General features: G+C 38.4%; 1 protein-coding gene across 1 annotated transcript in view; it reads right to left on the reverse strand.

Moving 5' to 3' along the window:
- The window catches only part of ERC1 (ELKS/RAB6-interacting/CAST family member 1), a 294,006-nt gene that overhangs the window by 23,257 nt on the left and 248,188 nt on the right, over window positions 1-22,561 (reverse strand). The window contains exon 16 of the mRNA XM_082308445.1: window positions 3,712-3,813. Within this exon, the coding sequence (XP_082164571.1) occupies window positions 3,712-3,813 (102 nt within the window). The remainder of the gene's footprint in view (window positions 1-3,711; window positions 3,814-22,561) is intronic.

Genomic DNA, 22,561 nt, shown 5'->3' on the forward strand with positions numbered 1-22,561 from the left:
TACATACATTTAATGTAACACGCAGTTTAGGGACTCTGTGACTTAAAACATCTTTGCTTTTACAAAGAGAATAAGGACTTTTTTTTAAAATGTATATGGAATATCATGGTAAAAAATTGTAGTTTGTTGGGAATAACTGGCTTGGGAGGCATTAATCACCCTTATACTTTCCCTGTTGATGTATGCAAGACAATCTTGAGGCTGACATGTTTCTCGGATGAGATGCATGTAAGGCAAGGATGCTGGCTGCCTCATTATTTTGACTAGGATATTCTGTAATATGCTTTCCTGAGGAAAATGCCTCAAGTACAAAGTGGAGAGAGATGCTGTATTCAATGTGAACCACCCATTAATTCAGTGAACTAAGAGAAACCATACTCTTAGCACACTTGCATTCATAAATGCATCAGCAGATGGGAGAGGAAACTATCAGTGTTTTCTACACTACAACCATGTTTGCTCTAGAATGAAAATCAGAATTATTCCTACCTTCATAGTGAGCATCTTCTTCCTTTTCATCACTTACTTACCTGATCTTTCCTGTTCAATTGCCATGCATGAGCAGATCTTTACAAGCATTGTCTCTAAAAGTTCATATACTAACACACAACCATTGCAAGAGCCGTGATTCAAAAAGAATGTGAAATCAACAGTGAGTGTAAATTAATGAAGCACTTTATCAATTTTTCCACTGAAGAGATATTCTCAGTTCAAACCCCAAGGCATGAAATTCAAGTTTGATACTGCCATGGTTGGATTACATTTTTCAGATGGTTGACTTGATAAGAGGGATCTGATCTATACAGTCAGACAGACATGTAAGTCTGCAGTTAATTGAGCAAGTGCAAAGAGATGGAAGAGTAGCTTAATCTTTCATGAATGTTTTGCAAATTTAATATAAAGTAATAATTTTCAGAAATGTAAGGGTCCAAAATTTCCACAGAAATTTTGAGAAGAGTTTTCTTTTGAATAATCGATATGGAAAAATCAAATTCTGAGAAAAACTGCAAAGAAACTCATGTGAAATAATTTTTCTTAAAAGGATAAGTGAAGAAAGAAAAAAATTAATATAAATTTTTATAAAATTGTCATTGCATCTCGATACTTTAAGTACTTCAAATAAATTTATTTTGCTTTAAAACTGATACTACAAGGCATAAATTAATCCTATGCAGTGTAGCCAAATAATAGATATTTGACTTTTGTAGCTCTCTATCAAGGCTCAGTAAAGGATGTTTTCTTCTTTGCTAGAGAACAGGCATGAGGAGAAGAGCTCTGTCCTGTGTGCTGCCTTCTCTTCTGGAAATGGGGGTTGTTATGAAGACAATTTGACGGCAGAAAAGAGAAAATTGTGGACGCAGACACAGAGAAACAAAATGTACTTTAAATGACAAATAGCTACAATTTCTCCCCCATTGTTTTGAGAGAACGAGGGAGATGGAAGGGAGGGGAAAGGTTAAGGGGATATTCCTCTTTGCCTTCAAATTTACAGAAAATTTATATTCCTAGTCCATATCAAGACTCATCTATTCTGAGCCGATAAATATCTGTGACTAGTTAGGTCAGCATGCATGGCAGCAATCTCGGCAGCAGATCTCAACATGCTTAAAGCCTTCAGGAGGAACATTATCTCTGAGCAAATTCTTTACTAACCAGAATCGAAAAAGCATACATAGATTTGGCTACAGTGCAAACTGCTTTGAAAAAGAATCCGACTGAAAACATTTCCTCCATGAAGTCAATGATAAATGATATGAGAGACATTTCCTGTTCTCTCGTATGCATTAAGAGTTTGCTTTGCATAGAAACTCAATTACATGCCCTGGAAAGTTCTCCCCACAACATCATAAAACAATGACATGATGATTAGAAGAAGAAAATCACAAACTACACATAAACACACGTGAAACACCCTCATGCAGAGACTACGCAAGCAGCGGGGAAGGAGCACACCCAGGTTTCACAAAGCACACGGGAGCGAGATGTGAGAGTGACCGTCGGAAACTTTTCTACTGGCAAGAAAAGTTGATTCTCACCGTTCTGAACAAAATGGCTGAACTAAGAGCATCTGACTGGTTATGCCCAAATACCCTCCTCCTCATCCTAGCGGTGCAGAGGTGGCAATAGGAGGAAAGCCCCAGAGCAGCATGGGAATGAAATAAAGAGTTGGTTAGTATTTAAAGCACATATGTAAGTACAAATAGTAGTACAAAGTGTTTAATTCCTTATGCAATATTCTGAGCCACCCTGAGGTACAGCTTGCTTTGCTCTCCTGTAGGCTTTGTCAGCTTTTAAAATGCCCCTACGCAAAGGGAAAAGTGCAATCAGAACCTCCTCCTGCCCCCTCCTCCCTATCACCCTCCCCTGCAAGGTCTTCACAAGAATTTCCTTGAACGTTTAAATTTTATCTTTTCTTTACATTTTATCTTTTCATTTCATCCGTGAATGCTATGCTGCATTCATTCGCAAGCATGTACTACAGTTACATTCTGGAAATGGCTTCATTTCTCTGTAGACCTGCAGTGTAGAAACAACAGATATTCTAATATTTCCTCCAAATTAAGATTAGGAAAGCCATTTAATTTGCAGTATTAACAATTGCACTTTCCCAAAGAAGGTAAGACCAACATTTTCCAAAAACATTGCAGAAAATTCAAGCTAGTCAATTTACAGTTCTTCATTTATCATTTGGAGGAGGGTATTAAAACAAGATGCAAAGGGAAATTGCTCTGCAAATAAGAAATTCTCTCTGTATATACCCCTTATTGTCTTCTGATAAAGACATGAAAAGAGATTTCTAAAGATCTATTTCTGCAAGGTGAATATGTAATTGTTTTTTGTCATTTTCCTCTTGTACCTTACTCATAATTTCTGCATATCACTAGGTTGGTGCTTAAAGGTCTAGATTGAGATGCCTTCTTTCAAATCTCAACAATTTCTAGATAAGCCAGAGGGCAAAGAGGAGTGCCAAACATTCCTTCACTTTGTCAAGGCAGTGATTAAGGATCGCTAATATTTTAATTAAACTGAAATGGATAAGAGTACAGCATGGGATATGCAATTATGTTGGCATTTTCTGTGCTACCCAAGGGACAGGCAATCTCTCTGATAGTTGTCAAGCACACGGCTGTGCTTTGTAAATGACACAGGAGACTCCTCACTGCCTTGGAGATGGTAAATTGATTTTCCTTCAGTTCACGGCCCATTGACTTTGTGAGGGAGCAGTCTGTGCTCATTTGGCACAGAGGCCAGGATCTCCTCATGGGAAATGAAGGGAACTGCTCATATGCAATCCATAGATCAGAAAGCTGATCCTGGAGCATGATTTCCTGCTACCGAAGACAAGAAACAGTCCTGGACACTCCACACACTCAAGCAGTAAACCTGAGTTACTAAAATCTGAATACGCCAGACAGGACTCCAGTCTTGCATTTTAAGAGAGCAATGGTTTTTTCTTCCCTTTCATTGTCTGCCCCTTCTTCTGCACCCACTTAATAACAGCTTGGTACCAGGAACTGTTTGTTCACATTTCAGGAGTTTTCAACGATGCCGACACAACAGCAACATCCATTTCTGGTTTATAACTGCACTCTGGAATGCTATTTTTGTCCCAAGGTACTGCAAGCATGTCAGGGAAAATTACATACGACTCAAAATAATCAGCCCCCATAGTAAAAATTCCTTTAAAAGCGAAAAAGAGAGACACATTACCTGGTCAGGGGAGGGCTTGTGGTTGGTTTGGTTGGAATGGGATGAGGATTTGAGGTGGTCATCCTCATAGTTGTCAGCCATCAGCTTCATACGGTTTTGAGTCTATTAAAAAAAAAAAAGAATCTCAGTCTACCTTCTAATGTGATCATAGGGACTAAAGGGAATAGGGTATTTATGCTATCCTGTATATCCAAAATCCATACATGGAAAAAAATAAGACACATGCATAAAACATTAGTAGGTATTACTGTAGAGAACTGGTAAAAATTGGGAGACTCATTCCAACCACTTCACTTTGAGGCTAAATTAGTTTTGCAATTAAATGGCATCATCTGACTTGTACCTACTAAAACTTGTGCTGTACGTGTGTGTACAAAGAAACTAATTTCTTCTTATAGACCCTTGGGATTAAGGTTCAAACACCAATTTGGAGAACAATTAAATGAAAACATCAGTTAGATGTCCCTAAGTCAGTTTAAAAAAACCCCAAAACCAAAAAAGAAATCAGTTTTAAAAAAAAGAGTAAAGAAGCTGAGAATAGGTTATTACTTAGGAAATCCATCCAGTTTCAATATGCAAATCAGTTTTCAACTGATATACCAAAGAGTAGGAAAATTCTGAGACTGGTCAGAAAAATGTGAATTATAGAAAACCCTTCCTGTGAGGAAATTAAAAAGTTAATAAATAAGTCTTTGGGAAGAAAAGGTGACATAATAAAGATTTATAAAATTAAAAACTGCATACAGCCAAGCAAAGAATTAACAAAATATGAAACAAGTTTCTTAGCTTTTCTTCAACTTCTCAGGAAATGCCAAGTTCCAGAGGATATATAATTTTTAAAACCAGAAAATATAAAATAAATTGTGTAAGAATAAATGGAATACCTTACCTTAACATTGCCATTCTAGGTAAGCAATTGCAATAAACATTAAAATATAGTACATGACCATGTCTGCAAAGGACAGTGTTAGTGAGATGAAGCCCTTTTAACGTACTATCCTGAAATGAGGTCCTCAAGCACCTACAAACACACCCACACAAACAAGGAAAGAAATTCACTTGGGCAAAATGTCCCACCTCCCCAGCAGGGCTTACAAAGACCTCGGGCAGCAACAACACTCTAGGAGTAGCCTAGAGGGGACTACGAAAGAGCTGGGTCTAGGGTCTTGCAAAGTGAGCTGCCATCCCCGCGTCAGCTGCTTCACTTCAAGTTACCTGGGTGCCGCTGTCATTGGGCCCTCACACCTGGAGCAGGCCCAAAATGGAGTGACGGCCTTTCTCCTCCCAGCTCATAGAGTAGACAAAGGCCCCATTTTGAGCTTTGTGAAAATCTTGTACTCCAAAAAAATAAAAAGGCTAGCCAGACCTATGTTAGATACACAGTAAATTATGTACAGCTAGACATATTAAATCATCAGAGATGCACTAAAATTAAATGTCTTAAATGAAAGCTCAAAGCTTACTGTAAAAATGCCAGCTGTTGATTCAATCCCCTTATAACTCCATGGTTTCTCACTGAAAACTCTAATTTTAATGAGCACCTCGAGGCTAGAGAATGCAGATTCTACTTGACTGTACTCAGATCATTATAGGGAAGGTCCAAGGTTTGAATCTGGATTTGATTTTATTTTGGATTAATTTAACAAAAGCTAATAGTAAATTGAGCTTAAGCAATAAGCAATTTAACCATACAAAATCTTTATATTGTTTGCTCTGTTTTGTCAAACAAGTTTTGAATTCCAAGTCTGACTCATCATTCATAAATCACTACTTGAAGCATGCTACATTAATGCTTAAACAACGAGCTTATTGTAAAGGCGCTTTCTCCATATTTATTATTATATTTAAGGTTGGCAACAATTTCTTCTTTGCAATGAGAGCTACTGATTTTAAATGATTTCATATTTCTTTGGAAATTTTTGGTTTTGATAATAAATAATAACTTCTTGCATGACTTCCAGTGTGTATGTGGAAAAAAATCTATTAAAAAGCAGAAGTTTAGCAGACTATTAGTACAGTACATTAACTTTTCTGAGAGAAAAAGTAGCTCTTCCTTGAGAGAGGCAGCACGTTTTCTGATATTGCATGAAAAAAACTATGTCAGCACTAATACAGAAAGAGAAGAATATAAAGATATAAACATTTAAAGCACAGTATCCCTCACAGAAAATTCTGAAGTGGAACTGAAGAGGTTGCATACTGCTGTCACTTAACTTCAAGTAGAATAACCTCCCATTAATACTTGGCAGGAGGTATAAGAAGAGGTTGAGAGAACTGGGCTGGTTTAGCCTGAAAAAGAGGAGGCATCTTTATAGGAGGAAACAGAGAAGATGAAGCCACACTCTTCCTGGAGGGGAGAGGACAAGAGACGACGGATGTAAGTCGGAACACAGAAAATTCTTGCTAGACATCAGGAAAATTCATTTCGTAAAAAGGCTGATCAAACACCAGAACAGGCTGCCAAGAAGCTGTGGCATCTTCATCCTTGCGGATACTGAAAATGTGACTGGAGAAGGCATTAAGCAAGCTGCTCTAGTTAAAGATGCTCTCAGCAAGTAGTTGGACACAGAGGTCCACTCCAATCTAAAATATGCTGCAATTTTTATTTGGGCTTTTCATCTTCAGATAATTTTATAGCTATCAAGGCTGGAGTTTCCAAAAGAAGAGGGAGTTAAGTTCCAAAATTCCTCCTAGTTGCTAAATATGGTTTAGCTGCTTAGCTCCATTACAGCCCTTTGAACATTTTAACTCAGAACAATCTCTGCAGCATCCCAATGATGACGATCATACAGGATCAGTTAACCTAGAAAGATATTTTTTATGTTCCCCCTTTAATCCAACCTGACCTTACACTGCTTCTGCTGTTAATCTAAGAGTGCACGTTTGTGATATACAAGTCTTGGCAAGAAAACACCAAAATCAGTATTGTGATTTCACTACAGGAACTAATTTATACATATATTATTGGAATTAGGCAAAAATCAAGAGAGAGAAGAAAAGCAGTTTATTTCCTGATGGATACCACTAAAAATTATTTCCCAAAATTAAAATTCCAAGCAGTGTTGCAAATATATAATATAATTATATTTTTCTAATTCTCTATGTTAAACATGGAAATGAAAAGCTTCTGCTTAGGACTGGAATACTAACTGATGCACTTCTAATTGCACATCTTTAAAATAACTGGAAATACATGAAGTCAGTTTCTCTCCTACTGCTCCTCTCCAGAAAAAAATCTTCAAAAGGATGGAAATTTCTAGAGCATATGGCTGTTGCAATGATTTAAAACCAAACCATTTACTGTGGGGAACCACTCCAACATCCTGCAGTCCTGAACTGCTTTGTCATGGTGCTATTATACAATCCGCTCCCACCTTATGAGGTTATGGCTCAGATCCTAGGGCAAACATTTCTACATCACTCTAGAAAGTATGAACAACAAAGTGGTTTAACCACTGTGTCCTGTGAGAAAATAAATAAGCAGTGCAGACAAATCGGTTGTGTCAGGAGTGCTTTTGTCTAAAACCTCCAGAGCTTGTAAGCAGAACTAGTGATGATAAGAACCGGATGTCAGATCCAGATTTTGCCAAAAAAATACCTGCGCCATTACAGGTACCTTCTTCATGCATATGCAGATAAAATGCTAGAATGAGAAAAACAGGACAAAACTCCATAGGTTTCTTGATTTTTTTTCCAGAAGGTTTCTTTTTTTTTTTTGCCAGAACAGATTTCGTAACCTTATTCCTTGCCCTCTGATCACACCCCCTCCCAAAACCCTACACCTTGTCAAAGCCCTTGACAACACTTTTTAGTCTCCCAATAACACTGTGTAAAAAGAACAGTCCCAAACCCTTTAGACTAGTGTCAATCCTCAAAATTACTAAAGAGCCATCGCACACTCTCAAGCTCCTAACTGAAAGCCAGGAATGACTATGGAGAACTTGCCACAAGAGGTCTGCAGACCAGAGCCTGTGAACCGCATAACATTTGCAAGGGTATTGTATCTAAAAAAAACCCCAACTTCCTCCGGTTATATATTAGACTATACTTCAGTACTATCAGATCTTGCCCACCCTCCCTTTTTTTCCCCCCAGAACTTTTGCAGTTCTTTTGCCTCTCTAATATACTTATTCTTAATGCCCTTCTTGCTTCTCCTCATTATTTAACCCTGGCCTCTGCCCTATCCCTTGCTACAGCAGGCAGTTATACTAAAAGAAATAAACACCAGGAGAAAATATGAGATTAACTTGTTTTAATCATAAATGTGAATGGTCAGCATCAGCACTTCTCTGAAATGTGCTCTCTTTTCTTTTGCTGTTTTGTGGTCCTGCAGGGTTTTCATTATATTTTCACTATGCTTTTTCTGGTTATCATATAGTTTACTTCTGCCTGTATTCTATAATCATTAGATGTTTGGCTAAACAAGGAAATTACTATGGAGTAGACTATTTCTAATGCAGCCAACACCTGAAAACTTTCATTCCAAACAGTCCTTGTATAATATTTTAGCTGCCAAAACTGTAGCCATGGTGAATTTTGTTTAAGGATCTCTAAGGTCCTCCTTCATGGATGTACTGCGTCAAAGCACACTCTCACCTGTAGGTTCCTAAGAGTAAGTTATTTTATGTTCACTGCAGACTACACTGGTAGCTTGTTTGTGCACCTCCACCCTAAAGACCAAATTAATAGATTTTATCACAGTTAAATTATTACATGAGAAAAAACAGAACTGATGTTGATCCACAAAGTGTAGGGGAAAGTCAGAGACACATTCTGGAACATAGCTGGTAAAAGCTAGAGTCCTGCCCAGGTCTGACAAGCTCTTTATAGTGGAATTCCACATATAAATTTGAAACCCACACATTTAACTACAGACATTGTTTATAATATATTTTAGAGAATGTTTTTATTTGAAAGCTTGCACTAAGTTGTATGTTATAATGAGAATACATACCTTTCTTAAGCACTTCTGCAGGATAGCTAGTCTGGTAACCATTACTGTGGCAAGTTTTTGAAACCAAATTTTATTTGTAGGAATAGCACATTTCTGTATCTCTAGACAAGATCCCTAATAAACAGCAGGTACTAGCTCATAAGCTGCGTGTTCACTATATTAATCTAGTCTGCTTCATACTCACATTGCAGTAACTGACTCAAAGAGTTCGCATCAAATCTGTTTCTCCACCATGCAATGCAACGGAAACCATGACATCAGTGACTACTTTCTCATTTTTTGTAAAATCTTTGAGTAGGGTAGTTTCTGGCTTTGCTAACCAGTCTAAACAAGCTTTATTAATCCTTTAATGTAGAGTTTAAGAAGTCCCACATTAAGTAAACATTAATATAACAACTGTACTTGTGACAAATGGATACATGGTGGAGACTGTGTCAGTGAGTTAAAGGAGTCATCCCACTTCAGTCTGAGTTGAATGTTTCACTGGAAGCACACAGATGCAAATGCAACAGTTTAGAAACCTTTTCACCAGTAACAACATAGAAATATAATGAAGAAACTCAGGCGATTTTTTTTTTTTCCCTAAGTTGTGAGCCAAATTCAGTATCTCTGAAAATTATGTTCTTGCAAAGACTTTCAGATAGTCCTTTTCTACTTGCTGAAAACACACAGTGAGCCATATTCCCTGTAAATATCTAACCAACTCCCTGCTGGAATCTGGCTGTCGGAAACACAGAGAGAATAATCCCTCCTTGCCTGTTATTAGAATGTGATGCCCTGAGTAACTACCTTGGGTATATCTATACCTACCTTGAATATACACCTGCCTTGAGTGTATACCTACCTTGAGCACAAGGGTCTCTGAAAGATTGTTTCCATTATTTTACTCTACGCCCCCTTCCCCTTCATGATATTTAATGATCTGGGAGACATTTTTCAAATTCGTAAAGAGATGGTGAACACTGAGTTGTCATTTTTTTTTGGTAGTGTTTAACATTGTTAGTTAGGTTTGGCTTTTCTTTTGGCTATGTTTAAGATTAGCAACCGAGATTCCTCTATTAGCAGCAAACAAACACAATGTTCAGCTGCACACATATGAAAACCATTCCCGTTACGACAGTTCTGTACATCCTGGAGCCTGTGTTTTTGTGAGCACGTGCAGCGGGCAGCTGCTGGGGTTTGTCAAAGCCTGCAGGATTTAACACAGATTCTACCTGAGATACCGGCTCCTGCATCAACTGTTGGCAATGTTACAACAACGTTACATTATAAAGTGAAAGACTTTATCAGCCCACTTAATTTCTGTGTTTAGTGATTTCATTTTTCTGTTCATCTCCCCACGTGATAATTACAGAGAAATTTCATTCTGGAGAATTCATATTCAAAACCCTTTGAACTAAACTAAAGGAGGCAGATTATTTAGATACGGAGTTCTCTCTGAGGCTTGACATATGTAGATATATGTGGACGGATTTAAAAAACTAACTTTGAACTGAAATTTTTCGTGTACAGGAATGCGTTTCTTGGAGCTTTATTAGTTCCTTAGGAGATGGACAAATAACTAACTGCAGGTCTGCCTGACGACAAAGTTTATTGAAATCTATTGCTCTGAATCCTGTATAGAGAAAACTAGGAACACAAAAGACAACCCAAATCAGATCTTGTGTTTGGGATTCGTAATTGTGTTATATGACACGAACATTATAGTATGTGTTCCTTTAGCTCTCTTGTACTCTCTTTAGAGCTATGTCAAGCTGTGTTTAAGACTGACCGATCAGTGGTAATGGAACTGCCTTTCTCTTATTTCTTTCACAAGAGCTAGAATCTGCCCAGTCCCAGATTTAAAAGGAAAATAACAAAAAAAAAAAAAGTAAAAAATCCTTCCTTCTCTCATGGCTAACTACTCGGAAGCAAACCAAGTAACCAAGTATGTTAGTTCTTTGGCATCTTTCCCACTGCATGTAAGGGTCTTCAGCAGAAAGCTCAGTAAGGTGTTTTTTCCTGTATCTCAAAGATGTATGAGTAAGGGCTGGACTCCGAGAACGTTTACCACCATATTGTAAACCTAATTTATACTGACTGGGTGGCCTATGCCTCAAAAAAACCTTCCAGGCAAGATCAAAAGGACAAATGGTATCCTGTGACAACAGCCCCAGAGAATCCTGGATCCTTCAAACTACACAAAACCAAAAAAATTATTTACTGAAATTGATCTGAAGACAGCAACAGGAAGCAAAATGAGCTGCTGTTTTAATTCTTAAGATGAAATAAGAGAACTGATTATATTGACCTTCCAGTAGTGAGCATATAAAACCTCTATACTCCAAGTTTAAAGTAAGCAGGTAAGTAGTTTTTGTGTTATGAGCCTGCCCTGTTGTGCAGTTTGTTAGGGCACGTCTGATCTCAGTTCCACGCCACGGCAGAGAAGGGCCTTACTGCAGAATTTCCTGCCAGAGAATATAAGATCAGTATCCTTTCTGCCACATGCCCTGAAAGCCAAAAAGACTCATTTATTTCAATCAGCTTAACAGCAAATGGTTTTTGCTAAATCACGCTGCTACATCTACTCTCCATCTATTGTGCCGTCTTCATTACTTCTTTCATCAGTTAAGAGCTGATTTCTTTTGCAGACAGCATGGCTACCCTTGAAGAGCATAGGAGTCCACTTTATTACCCATTTTATGCTGGCTAATGAAATCTGCGTGCTTTGGATTTGTATTCTACATCTTCTAAGCATGGCCTTCAACCCTATAATAATCTCTTTCTCCAGCCTGCCTCCCCCATGGTGTCTCCAGGCAAGAGTCAGCTGGGACCAGTCTGAAAGTATGTACGTTCTGAATGGCCAGCCATATGTGTATGCTACAGCCAAACAAAATATATCACGGCTCAATTCTTCTTGCCTTTCCCTGTGTGAGAGCACTACTTCGGGCTTTTTTCGCCTCTACCCAGCTGTGGATGTTAATTAAGTTCCTATAAGTTACACAATCTTTGAGACTTCTTTCCCTCTGTTAAATTTGATTGAAAATGGTCAATAAATTGAAAAGTTACTTGGTGGGAACTACAGCTCAGCTAAGCAGATGGATAGCACTGTCATTTAAACTCTTTCTTGGAGGACTTGAGGATAAAAGCTGGTCCAAACTAGCATGTTTTGTTCAAGTTGTAAGAGTTTGGATGTAGTCTCTCAATATATCCTTGCATTAAATGTTGCATAGGCATGGAGTTTTCTGATACCTCGCTCCATGCCTTTCTTTAAGATTCTGGGAGGCCGAATTGCTACAAATTCTCAAGTGAACAGCAGCAAGCCTCTCATGCTTAGTTCATGTGTCTGCTGAACGTTTAATATATACAGTTTATTCAGTCTCTTTAACCTACTTTGATACATACCACCGAGGACAACTCATTTGAGCAAAAAAGTGAAATGCTACTTCTACAACAACGTGAAAGGAAATACCAGTCTTTGTCATGGTCCTCATTACTCAAACTGTCGAAAACTCCTGATTGTACTTCTCCCCTTGCTCATTTTTCCCCTCTCCCAGTGTGTTTGTGGGTCCAAGATAAAAATTTCATCTTGTATTTTATCAACTGAGAGAAAAACAAAGAAGCAGTAAGAAAAACAAGCTGAAATGTACTTTGGAGCATAAAGACTCCGTAAAAACTTTGATAGGTTGGTGATACATGTGTTTTACAAAGCAAAATGTAAAAGATATCTCAGGTTATGCTAAGGTTGGAAATGCATTCCAACATTATAACGATCTTGTGATTACTTCAAACTTGTGCAATTTAAGCACCAACATTAAGCACCAGAGAGAAGGTTAATCTTACAAAATCTGTAAATATCTGAAGGCAAAACCACTAAATTACCTACATCGTATCCCATAGAACAGGCAAGTATTTCTACCAAAAACAGAACAAGCTTTGTTTGATATAGTTGATGGGACTCCTTCTGTTTTGTTGTGACTATTTACTTGAAATTTCTCCTTCCCTTTTCACTTCAGCTTCACTCCACACCCTGCTCATCTTACTCTCGTCTACCTTACTCCGTCCCTCTTTCCTTTGTTATTCTATTTGGTTCTCCTTTCCAAAATAAATCCACCTGCATATGCTCAACTTCACAAAGCTGCCTGTATAACACAACTACCTTAGTCACTCTGCTTTTGTCTCTTAGTCTGTCTCCTAGTCTGAAATCAGAAAGTTTCTCAGTCCAGTGATACCCTATGAAAACTGATCGGCAAAATCTCATCTAGGAATTTATATACAAGATGCATCCTACTGTAAAATCTTAAAACCTAGTCATGATCCCCTGCTTCGACAAAATCATTTGTAGGCCATCCGCTCATGTGTATCTACATACATCTTTCTTAGTTGATGTGATTTGGAAGTTTTCAAATCTTTGTCTATTGTGACTGTGTCTTTACAATAAATATAGTAAAAGCATTCCTTTATCCAGGTATTTTTAATTTTGGAAGGTATATAGCAGTGTTTTTACCACAGCTCTTTTAGCCTTACATATTTTTATTATTATATGACTCACCACTTCAATTGCATTTGCCTGCAGCTTCAAAGAGCTGTTAATAGCAACTCCCTCCATGCATGCTGTTCTTGGCAAAAAAAGTAGTTATGTACAGATACAAATTCCTAGATGCTAAAGTGATGTGAGCTGCTCAGTATCATCTCAACACAGACTGTCTGTAACTGCCCAGAACCCAGCTCTGGGTGTATACACGAATGTGTCTGTGTCTACATATATAAACAGTGTTGATAGCAACTTTAAAAAAAAAAAAAAAAACACAACGAAACCTCAAGACTATTTATGCTTGGTCCGAAATGAATTTTAAAAGCTGTTGCGTATAAAAGAAAAAGAAAACCAATATTATTCTTTTTCTGCCTCACTTTCATCTTTGAATCTAGGCAAAATCCTCCACGGTAACTGCTGGAGGGAAGAGTTGAAAGGGCATTTCCTTTGACAACCAACAGAGCTTTGCTACCCCAAACTAAATTAAAGTTAAGAATTTTCTCTGTATGGCCAATTATTAGGGTTGACATCCACGTAGAAGAGCCCTGCCTCATAAGATCCATACAAACACACAGACATTACATTCCTGTCTGTCCACACCATCTGTGCGTGTGGTCTGCAGACACAGGATTCCTGTCCATCCACACTGTCCCTGTGTTTGGTCCACAGAGGCAGGATTCCTGCCCGAGCAGACAGCAGCACATGTGCAGTACAGAGCTGGACAGATGATTCCTGTCCATTTGCCCCACTTTTGCACGCAGGACACAAGCAAGGAGGATCACAATAAACCAATGCTTGCTTTTTTCTTTTTCTTCCTGCAGAGGTTGATTTTCCCTCTTAAGTTTGCATCAAAGCTTAGATAACAGTACTAGCTGGAAAGACTGAAGAAACATTCAGGTTTTCTACTGTGTTTGTGCCAAAATTATTCTTACCAAGGAAAGAAGTTCTCTGCCTTTCTACAAAATTCATGGCACACAACGTGTAGAGATGTGCCTGTCTGGTCAGATGAATGTCTCTAAAGTGTCTGCATTTCAGACAGTATTCCCGTCATTGCCTGCTCTCTTCCTAATCTGTTGTCTTTCTGCGATTTACATTACATTATGCCATTACATATGAGTAGAGGCCCACCCAATGGGCACCATAAAGCACACTGTAAAGGTTAGGAAAAAAACTTAAAAAATTCCATCTCTGCTATAGAACCACCAAAAGAAAAAATCTGTGGAACAAGATGAAAAAACAGCCAGTCGTACCTCCGGTGTTTTTTCCTTAACAATCCTTTTACTGCAAAGTCATTAAACTTAGATAGGTGACGCCACATGTTAAAGAGCCCTGACAAAGCAAAGGAAGAAGCAGAGATGAATGAATAGAAAGACAGGGGCAACCTCAGCTGATTTATTTGCAACTAGAAGACCTAGGAGGAAACAAGGAAGCCTTCATATTTTTTAAGCCCTCTTTGTATCATAAAACAGATTGCTGTCTGACAATGGAGAAGGACTAGCTAGTTTGGGTAATCGGGAAAGGGGGAAGAGAGGAGGAAGAGTCATCAAGAAATCTTTTCATCATTTGATAGTGATGAAAAGGATAGAGATGGACAATAAGGAACTAGTCTTAGTCTGCACTTCCCAATCTGTTGATCCCTCCCACCAAATCTGTGAATCCTTCTTTTTCCAGTCCAGAAGAACATACTTACATCCTGCCTGTCTCTCTATGAGATATGGAAGAGACTTGAAAGGTGCACAAAATGAAGATCTGTGTGTATAAATAAATAAATAAATTTCCCCTTAAAAAAAAGAAGAAAAAACCTAGAATGAGAAGGTACAGTACTTATTACTTCCACAGGGTAAATAGACATATGCAGTCTTCCAAGTTTTAGACAACTTATGTATGTGTGTGTTCTTAAGGATCACTATATTGCTTTTACGATTTTTTCAACACCATTAATGTCAGCAGTTGGCAGAAGTTTGGGTTGCTAGCTGTAATAAAGGAGGCGAAGCCAAGGTTATATCTACTAGTGTTTTGGAGATGGAGAGCACACTGCCTTGGTATGAGAAATTACAGTTACGTTTCAGGTTAATGTGAAAAAAGAAAGAAGAGTAATTTCTTAAACTACTAAAAGGATTAAGTGTGGTACAACAGCGAAATTTAATGTTTAAAAAAAGTTTAGTTTCCCTCAACCAAATAAAAATCCACTGTAAAAACAAGAGATACCTAGGGTGTTCAGATCCTAAGAAGAACTTGGCCGGGGTCAGCTGTGAAAGCTCCATTTATTTTTTGTTTACTCAACTACAGGAAATATTTGTATTCACACTAAGACAGACAGGAATTGGTGGTAAACAGAAAGAAAGAGAACAAAAGACTAAGTTCTGTGACTGTAAAGTTGTGCTCAAATAAAGAGAACAAAACCCGTAATAAAATGACTACCCCTTAACCAGGGCTGTATTCAAGATAAAAGACCATTACTTCCCCCGGCACCAGTACTGTGATCAGAGTGTAACATATATTTGGAAACTAAAGCTTTATGGAAGTTGAGAGACTAATAGTCACTATACTACTGACAACCTAAAATTGTGCAACAAATTGCAAAGGTAAATTTACTCATATTTGAAACTGAGAGCGCTTGACCAGCTAACTGAGCTGATACCCACATGATAAATGTTTGATTATGCCAAGTAAAATCAGACAGCAATCTTTTCAAGTTTGAGACTTATTTTGTCTTTATGCACAATCTTGGACTAATCCCTAAAAGCATTTCTTGGTACTGAAAAGACTCAAACCTTTGGTACCGCATTTAAGGCAAAGAAGGGCAGACAGTAACCGTTCCTTTATTTTGTGTTCAATACAGGTCTGCTCAGAGACAGCAGAACACAACTGCCCTAAGGATGATCTGCCAAAATTACTACTTTGTATTTGACAGCATCGTCTGCAAACCCGCATTCAAGGGAAGGACTGGAAGCAGAATCTCCATCAGTACCTACTTTCTCTTCTTTATCTTTCGGAGTTGGCAGCTCTTACCAGACTCCTCACAGCTTCCCAAGTTAGCAGCCAGCAGAAAGATCTCCATCCCCTCCCTACACACATTCACAAATGTCAAGTGGCAAAAACATTACCTCTAAGGAAAAACTACACACCTTTTCTTTGGTCATGAATATTTTTTCATCTTAGAAAAGGGGTGTAGAAAACAGCATGTACTTATTAAGGAGTAAAATGCATAATTTATTCAGCACCAAAACATGAATAGCAATTTTTTTAAGACTTGGATTCTTTAGAACATAACACCACGAATTTAACAGAACTGAGGGGAATCTGCAGACATCAGCACCCGTCCATTTGCAGAAGCTATCATAAGTAACTGATGCCTAATTTCATAAATCTATGTCTCCTTTCGATAAACCTGATATATTATCCTACCAATTTCCACAACTTGGTATGTAGATTAGTGAAGGATTAGTATCAAGAAACTAGTCCTAACTGACAGCCTATATCTTAGATTTCCAACTGCAACACGAAACTTCTATTTTCCCCTGCATTACCTATTCATTAGCCTGAGATATGGTGTACTGGACTAGGCTCAATCAGATTGTTTCAAAAAGGGAAACTATTTTCAGAATTCTAAGGAGCTTAATACAGTGGATGAGAAAAAAATCTGCAGACTGAGAGGTATTTCAGTGCATAAGCTCAGAAATACCTGCAACCACTGTTCATCAACAGCTCACTATTTACTGAAGCTGAAGTTCATTCTGTACAGTTAAGACTTAATTTTTCCATTATCAATTTTTAAGATGGTGGGGATTAAAATTCTCTATTGCAGACTACATATTTTTCTCTTCTCAAGCAAAAAAAGCACTGATTTATTATGTTACTCCCAAAATAACACAGTAAAATCCCAAACATACCATATATTCTATCTTACAGATCATTAATTTTCATTACATATTTCTAGGTGCACAATTCTTTCCATCATTCCTCCTTCAAGTAAAGAACACATCACTGACATATTAAGTCATACAACTGTTAATCTGTAATCTACTTGAAACCTTCTACATATTTAGTTTATGAAACCAATCAGTCACCTCATATCTCTGACTTCACCTTCTCCTTACACGTTTTTGGAACACACCTTGCATCACGTATCACCTCACCAGTTACAGATCTTACACAAATTAAAACCAATACTAAAGCTGGTGAAATGCTTTTCAGTTTTCTGCCACTACCCTTCTACCGGCTATCAATACGCAACTTGCTTTTTATGTAAGATAGTTGTTAAAGTCACAGGTTCGTTAGGCTTTTCATCCAAAGCGAAGTAACCACAAATAAAGTCTTACTTTATAGCTTTAGTGTGAAACTGTTCAGTGTGTTGTGTGTTCCCTGGGGAATAATGCCAATAAATGTAGGAACAGGTAAGCATAATATACCAAGTTAGCACATTTTGAGTGGAGATGAGGTAAAGGGACACGTGTGTCTTCTAGACAATTGCCAGTGCCAGGTAAAGCAGCCCAAACGAACAGCAATAATTTAGTATAGAAAAAGCTGCATCCAATCAATGAAATATCAGTAAGGATGGTTACACACTCATCTTGGAAAATCATAGTATTTTTACTGAGTTCAAACAAGCCATTCAAAATCTTCCGGTATATGAAATTTTGGTGTGAAATTCATGTTTCTTCACAAACTACACATTCATGGGTTTATGCCATCAAGATTATTTACATGTTTGAGTGGAATCCTCTCTGTCACCAAAACTTCAGAGTTCCCTAAACAATGTGTCTAAATGACAAGATTTAAATGTAATCATAAACTCACTGTGTTTTCCGGTCAGCCTTCAAACATCATGAGTTCGAATACCAAAAGAGTGATGCCAAACCAACCCAGCCACAAGAACCGATTGTCGGAAAGTCTCAAATATTTTGCCCCTGAGGCACATCCTGCCGCTGGACAACAAACAGAGAGTGGTCGTGTACGGGTCCTTCCCAACTACCCCACAAACTGGAGAAGTTAAGCAAAAGAAGATGCACCCATAATTTTATTCCTTGAATGAACAACTATTGGCAAGCTTGAGCTCTTCTGAACTGCTCTTTCTGAGCTCTTGCATCTATCTCACGAAGTCATCAGCTAACACAAAGACTGTCAGAAACTGAGGAAGATTAACTGTTCTCAACATAAAATTTGGAGCACAGAAGTCTCATAGAAGTAAATACATAAATGCTCTGTTGGATGTATGTACTAAAAAGACCTGTTCTAATATATTCTCTTTAGTTAACTGAAAAACAGTGCCTATCAGATCAGTGCCTTGTGCCGTGATAACTACTGAACAGCACCATATGGTACAACTGCGACGTGAAACGATAGTGACTCTATTTACATTGCACCAATGTCCAGAAATACTATTCACAGGCAAAGGAACTATTATTTTTTAGGCCCAGAATTACATTTCCTAGTGCAGTCTTCTGGAGAAACCCAAGCTTGCCCAGTGTTCTTTAATACCACTAACAAGCCTGGTCCTCCCAGTGTAGGCTTAACAATTTTAACTTATATCAAATGCCAGCAGACTGGTTGTCACTTACAGAAATGGGATACAGGGTCTCTCAACTGCTAACCTAGACTTGTCCAGCAATCCTGATTTTCTAGTCAGGGACAATGTTGCTTAAATAACTTAGTATAGGAGTTCATAATCCTTGAATGAGAGATACTGTAAATGTGGCAGTAGATGCTGTCAGCGACTATCCAATTAGTTTACATGTATTTGTGCAAAGTTTTGGTGAATTAAAAAGCCGTAAAACTATAATATGAAAATCTTAATGTAATCAATAAATGGAGGAATATTTCTAATAGAATTGAACAGATTTTTGAAAACTGAGATCGAACTTGGGAAATATTAGTCCACAGAGTATTTTTTAAAATGTTACAAGCAACTAGAAAGCAAGGGTAGCAAGTACTGTATTGTCATCTGAGTTCCAAAGTGCTTTTATAAATCTTAAAGCTCAATCTCTCAGCGAGGCAAAGTACCTTCCCCTTCAAGCAAACCTACGTAGCCGCCATTGCCATGCCCTAACAGCTACTGGCTGAGACATGAGTGAAGGCACAAACAGAAAGAGACGTGGTGTTTACAGCAGGGCCAACAGGCAGCTCCCTTCTCTGGCACCGTGAGACCAGTGACAGCAAGGAGCTCACTTGAACATACGTTATTATTTGGTAATACAAGAGGCAAAGGGTAAAGGTAAAAGGAGGAGGAGGGAGAGCGGAACGAGAGTATAAGTAATACCATGGGAAGATGAAATGCTGCCCCAGAAAAGACTGCTGACGCTGCACTGAGTGCTGTTACTGTGGTAACCGATGATTAAAAATGATGGGAAAAAAGTCTGGAGAACACGGCAAGGAGAAGGTGCTTTCTTTTAATCTGCGAGGGCTTCTTGCGCTGTGCTTCGGCAAGCGGTGTTCAAGGGCATGACAAAGCCTCGCTTTCTGTGCCTGCTCGGCTGCTGTCAGGGTGCTGGGGTCTGCTCCTGGCAGAGATCCCCCCTTGACAGAAACAATTACTGAGGAGCAAAGCCTGGCAAAAGCAAGCAGCGCTGTGATTGATAATCTGGGTGGATTACAGGCCTTCGACAAAAGCCACAATGCTTAAATTTGACAGCTGGCAACGCTTGATGAGAGCCAATTAGTGGATATATATTCACTTCAGCCAGAAGTTTCTTCTGTTTCTAGTCCAACAACTTCCTGAATAGGAAGTGTACAGAGTGCTTCCCCCCACTTCTGCCTGCTCGTGTGTATGCCAGCTACACTGTCAGTACAGCTAAGAATATACTATAAAAACTAAGTATTTTGGCATCCTCGTATATTAAAGCCAGTAGATTCAAATTTTGTAAAGCTGCATTTGGCCCTGCAGGTAGTGGTGGTACAAGAAGCTGAAAAAAGATGACTTTACACTGACTCTACATACCATGCAGTGTGTAAATGAGGCTGTGACTGCAGTATTTAGGTACCAAGACCACTACATGTGACAATAGTTCTCAAAATGCTTCACTATTCCTTCAAAATTTCCTGGCAAAGTATATTAATCTGTCTGTTGCTGTTTTGAATAGGTTAACCTGGCATTCAGAGAATACCAGAATTCAGAGAGTACCTTCTGTTCCGTGCAATACATGCAGGAACCTCTGACATCCAAGTGCCCTTCAAACTCGTCTGTCCTTAACTTTCTTACCACGTAGGTTTTCTTTCCCCATTTTTGCATCTATTTCCACTCTTGCTAATGCAAATATGTGGGTATTGTGGTGAAGAGATCAATAAACAAAGATGGATCCAAGTGCCCTGAATCGCATCACTCTTTTCAAACATTAACTTTTATTTTGTTTTCTCAGCTATAAAGAAGCCAACACCACCACAGTCGGACAACTTAAATACATCTTCCTAGACTTCCTAAATCCCCTTCTGACAATGGTTTGAGAGGTACCTCCACTTATTAAACTTCAGTGGGCACCATCGCACTGCTGGGACCTCTCAGATGCTCTTGGAGAACAACGGTGGTTCTGTCACAGAAATAGCACTACATTTAGCAATTACCTGCAGTGATTGTATCCATGTCACCTGAAGGATAAATATGTTTGCTAATAGGGTAATCACTCTCATCAGACATGGTTTCAAATCAGGGCAGCTAAGGCAAAGCAAAGACTAACTGCAGGCCTCACAGAATCTGTATTATTTCATCAGGCAGGGCGGTAATAAAAACTGCCAGAAGTGTGGTCATGCCGATACAGCTCCATGGCAGTAAGAGGAAAACGCTTGCCTGTCAGTCTCCTTTGACCTGTTTTACATTCTCCTGTTACAAAGAGAAATGACTCCAACCAGTGGAACTTCACTTTGGAAAAGTTCGCAGCAGAGGAGTGTCAGGTGTCAGTGTGCGGGGTTTCCAGGGAAACAAGTAACAGTGGAAAACTAGCATTTTTGGGGGGAGAAGCTATTCTGGAATCTAAAATTCTTTCCTTTTCCTCATGATCCCATGAACCACATTTTCTTGAGAAACAAATCTTTGCAGTACCTTGGCCTCATAAGGAAAGTCAGCCAAAATCTTCGCAGGGAAGAAGCACAAAGTAGCACAGAGAAAACAGCTTTGGGACTTGCATGGCTAGATTAAATAGATATTAAATATTGCATAAATGCCAACTACTAATACTACTAGTCATCACCAAATAATTCCTCTCAATTTATGGGAATGGTAAATAACAGCTCCTCAATTCATGCTGGCCCACAGAGGAAGGAACGATCACGATGAGGAGACAGAAGTAGAAGGGAACGACAGGTATTAAAGATTCCTCTGAATGGCAAGCAAGCTGACTACATGACCCATACTTTCAATAGCATGAGGTTTCTTATCTCCCTTCACTAAAACAGAAAGGAGCTCTGTTCACTAAGTTAAGCATAAGCGAACAGCAAGAGTGTATATGGCAAGAACAGGAAAGGTGAAGGAAGTATTAATGGAGAAAAAGTAGACATTAGAGATGTACATTCGAATGAAAAGGAAACTGAAGACAAAGGTTGATCTTCTACTCAGTCAAAAGTGAAAGCTATCAAAAAATAAAGCTCAAAGTGCTCATGCCTCTTCTGTGTCAGTCTTCACTAGAAACTTTACTCAGGCGACTTAACAAAATTTATTTCAGTACTCAGAGAATATCATTTTAGGTTGGAAAAGGAAAAGAACAAACGAGATGATACTCAAAAAAAATAAGATGTCTTCAAATTTTCTAGTTCTGACTATGCTATACTAGGAAAGAGTTTATCTACTATAATGAAAGCTATTAATGGTTATTTTTGGGAACCTGTGGGAACTGGTGAGGTTTTGGAAGACTCCATTAAGGTTTCTGACACTGTCTCACATGACATGCTCATGAACAAGTTCAGCTAAGGAAAGGCCTCCTTTTGAGCTTTGTCCAGTTTCGGATACCACACTTGGAGAAAGAAAAAAGACAAATCAAATAAAATCTAAGAAAGAACAGCTGGAATGATCAAATATCTAGAAAGCAAGACACATGAAAAATGGAAGAACTGAGACTGCCCAATTTAGAGAATAACACAGAGGAGATACCTTTGGGTAAATCAAAAGGGCTGCTAAAAAGCTCAGAGAAATAGTCTCTTTTTTTTTTTTTTTTTTTTTTTTTTTTCTCTCCTTCTATGCCCATAAGAGATAGAAAAAGTAGTAATGAGCTTGAATTGCAGTAAGGGACACTACAGATGCACAATGACATAATGATAAAGACAGATGAGCCATAGAAAACACTTCTCAAGACTGAAGGTCTCCTTCACTAATAGTCTTTAAGTACAGATTACAGGTAGAACTGAATAAATCAAGTGGGTTACATGGAGCTCTGTCCTGAGCCCAGTACTACTCAGTA

Source organism: Platalea leucorodia (assembly GCF_965183815.1).
Source record: "Platalea leucorodia genome assembly, chromosome: 4".
Lineage (NCBI taxonomy): Eukaryota > Metazoa > Chordata > Aves > Pelecaniformes > Threskiornithidae > Platalea > Platalea leucorodia.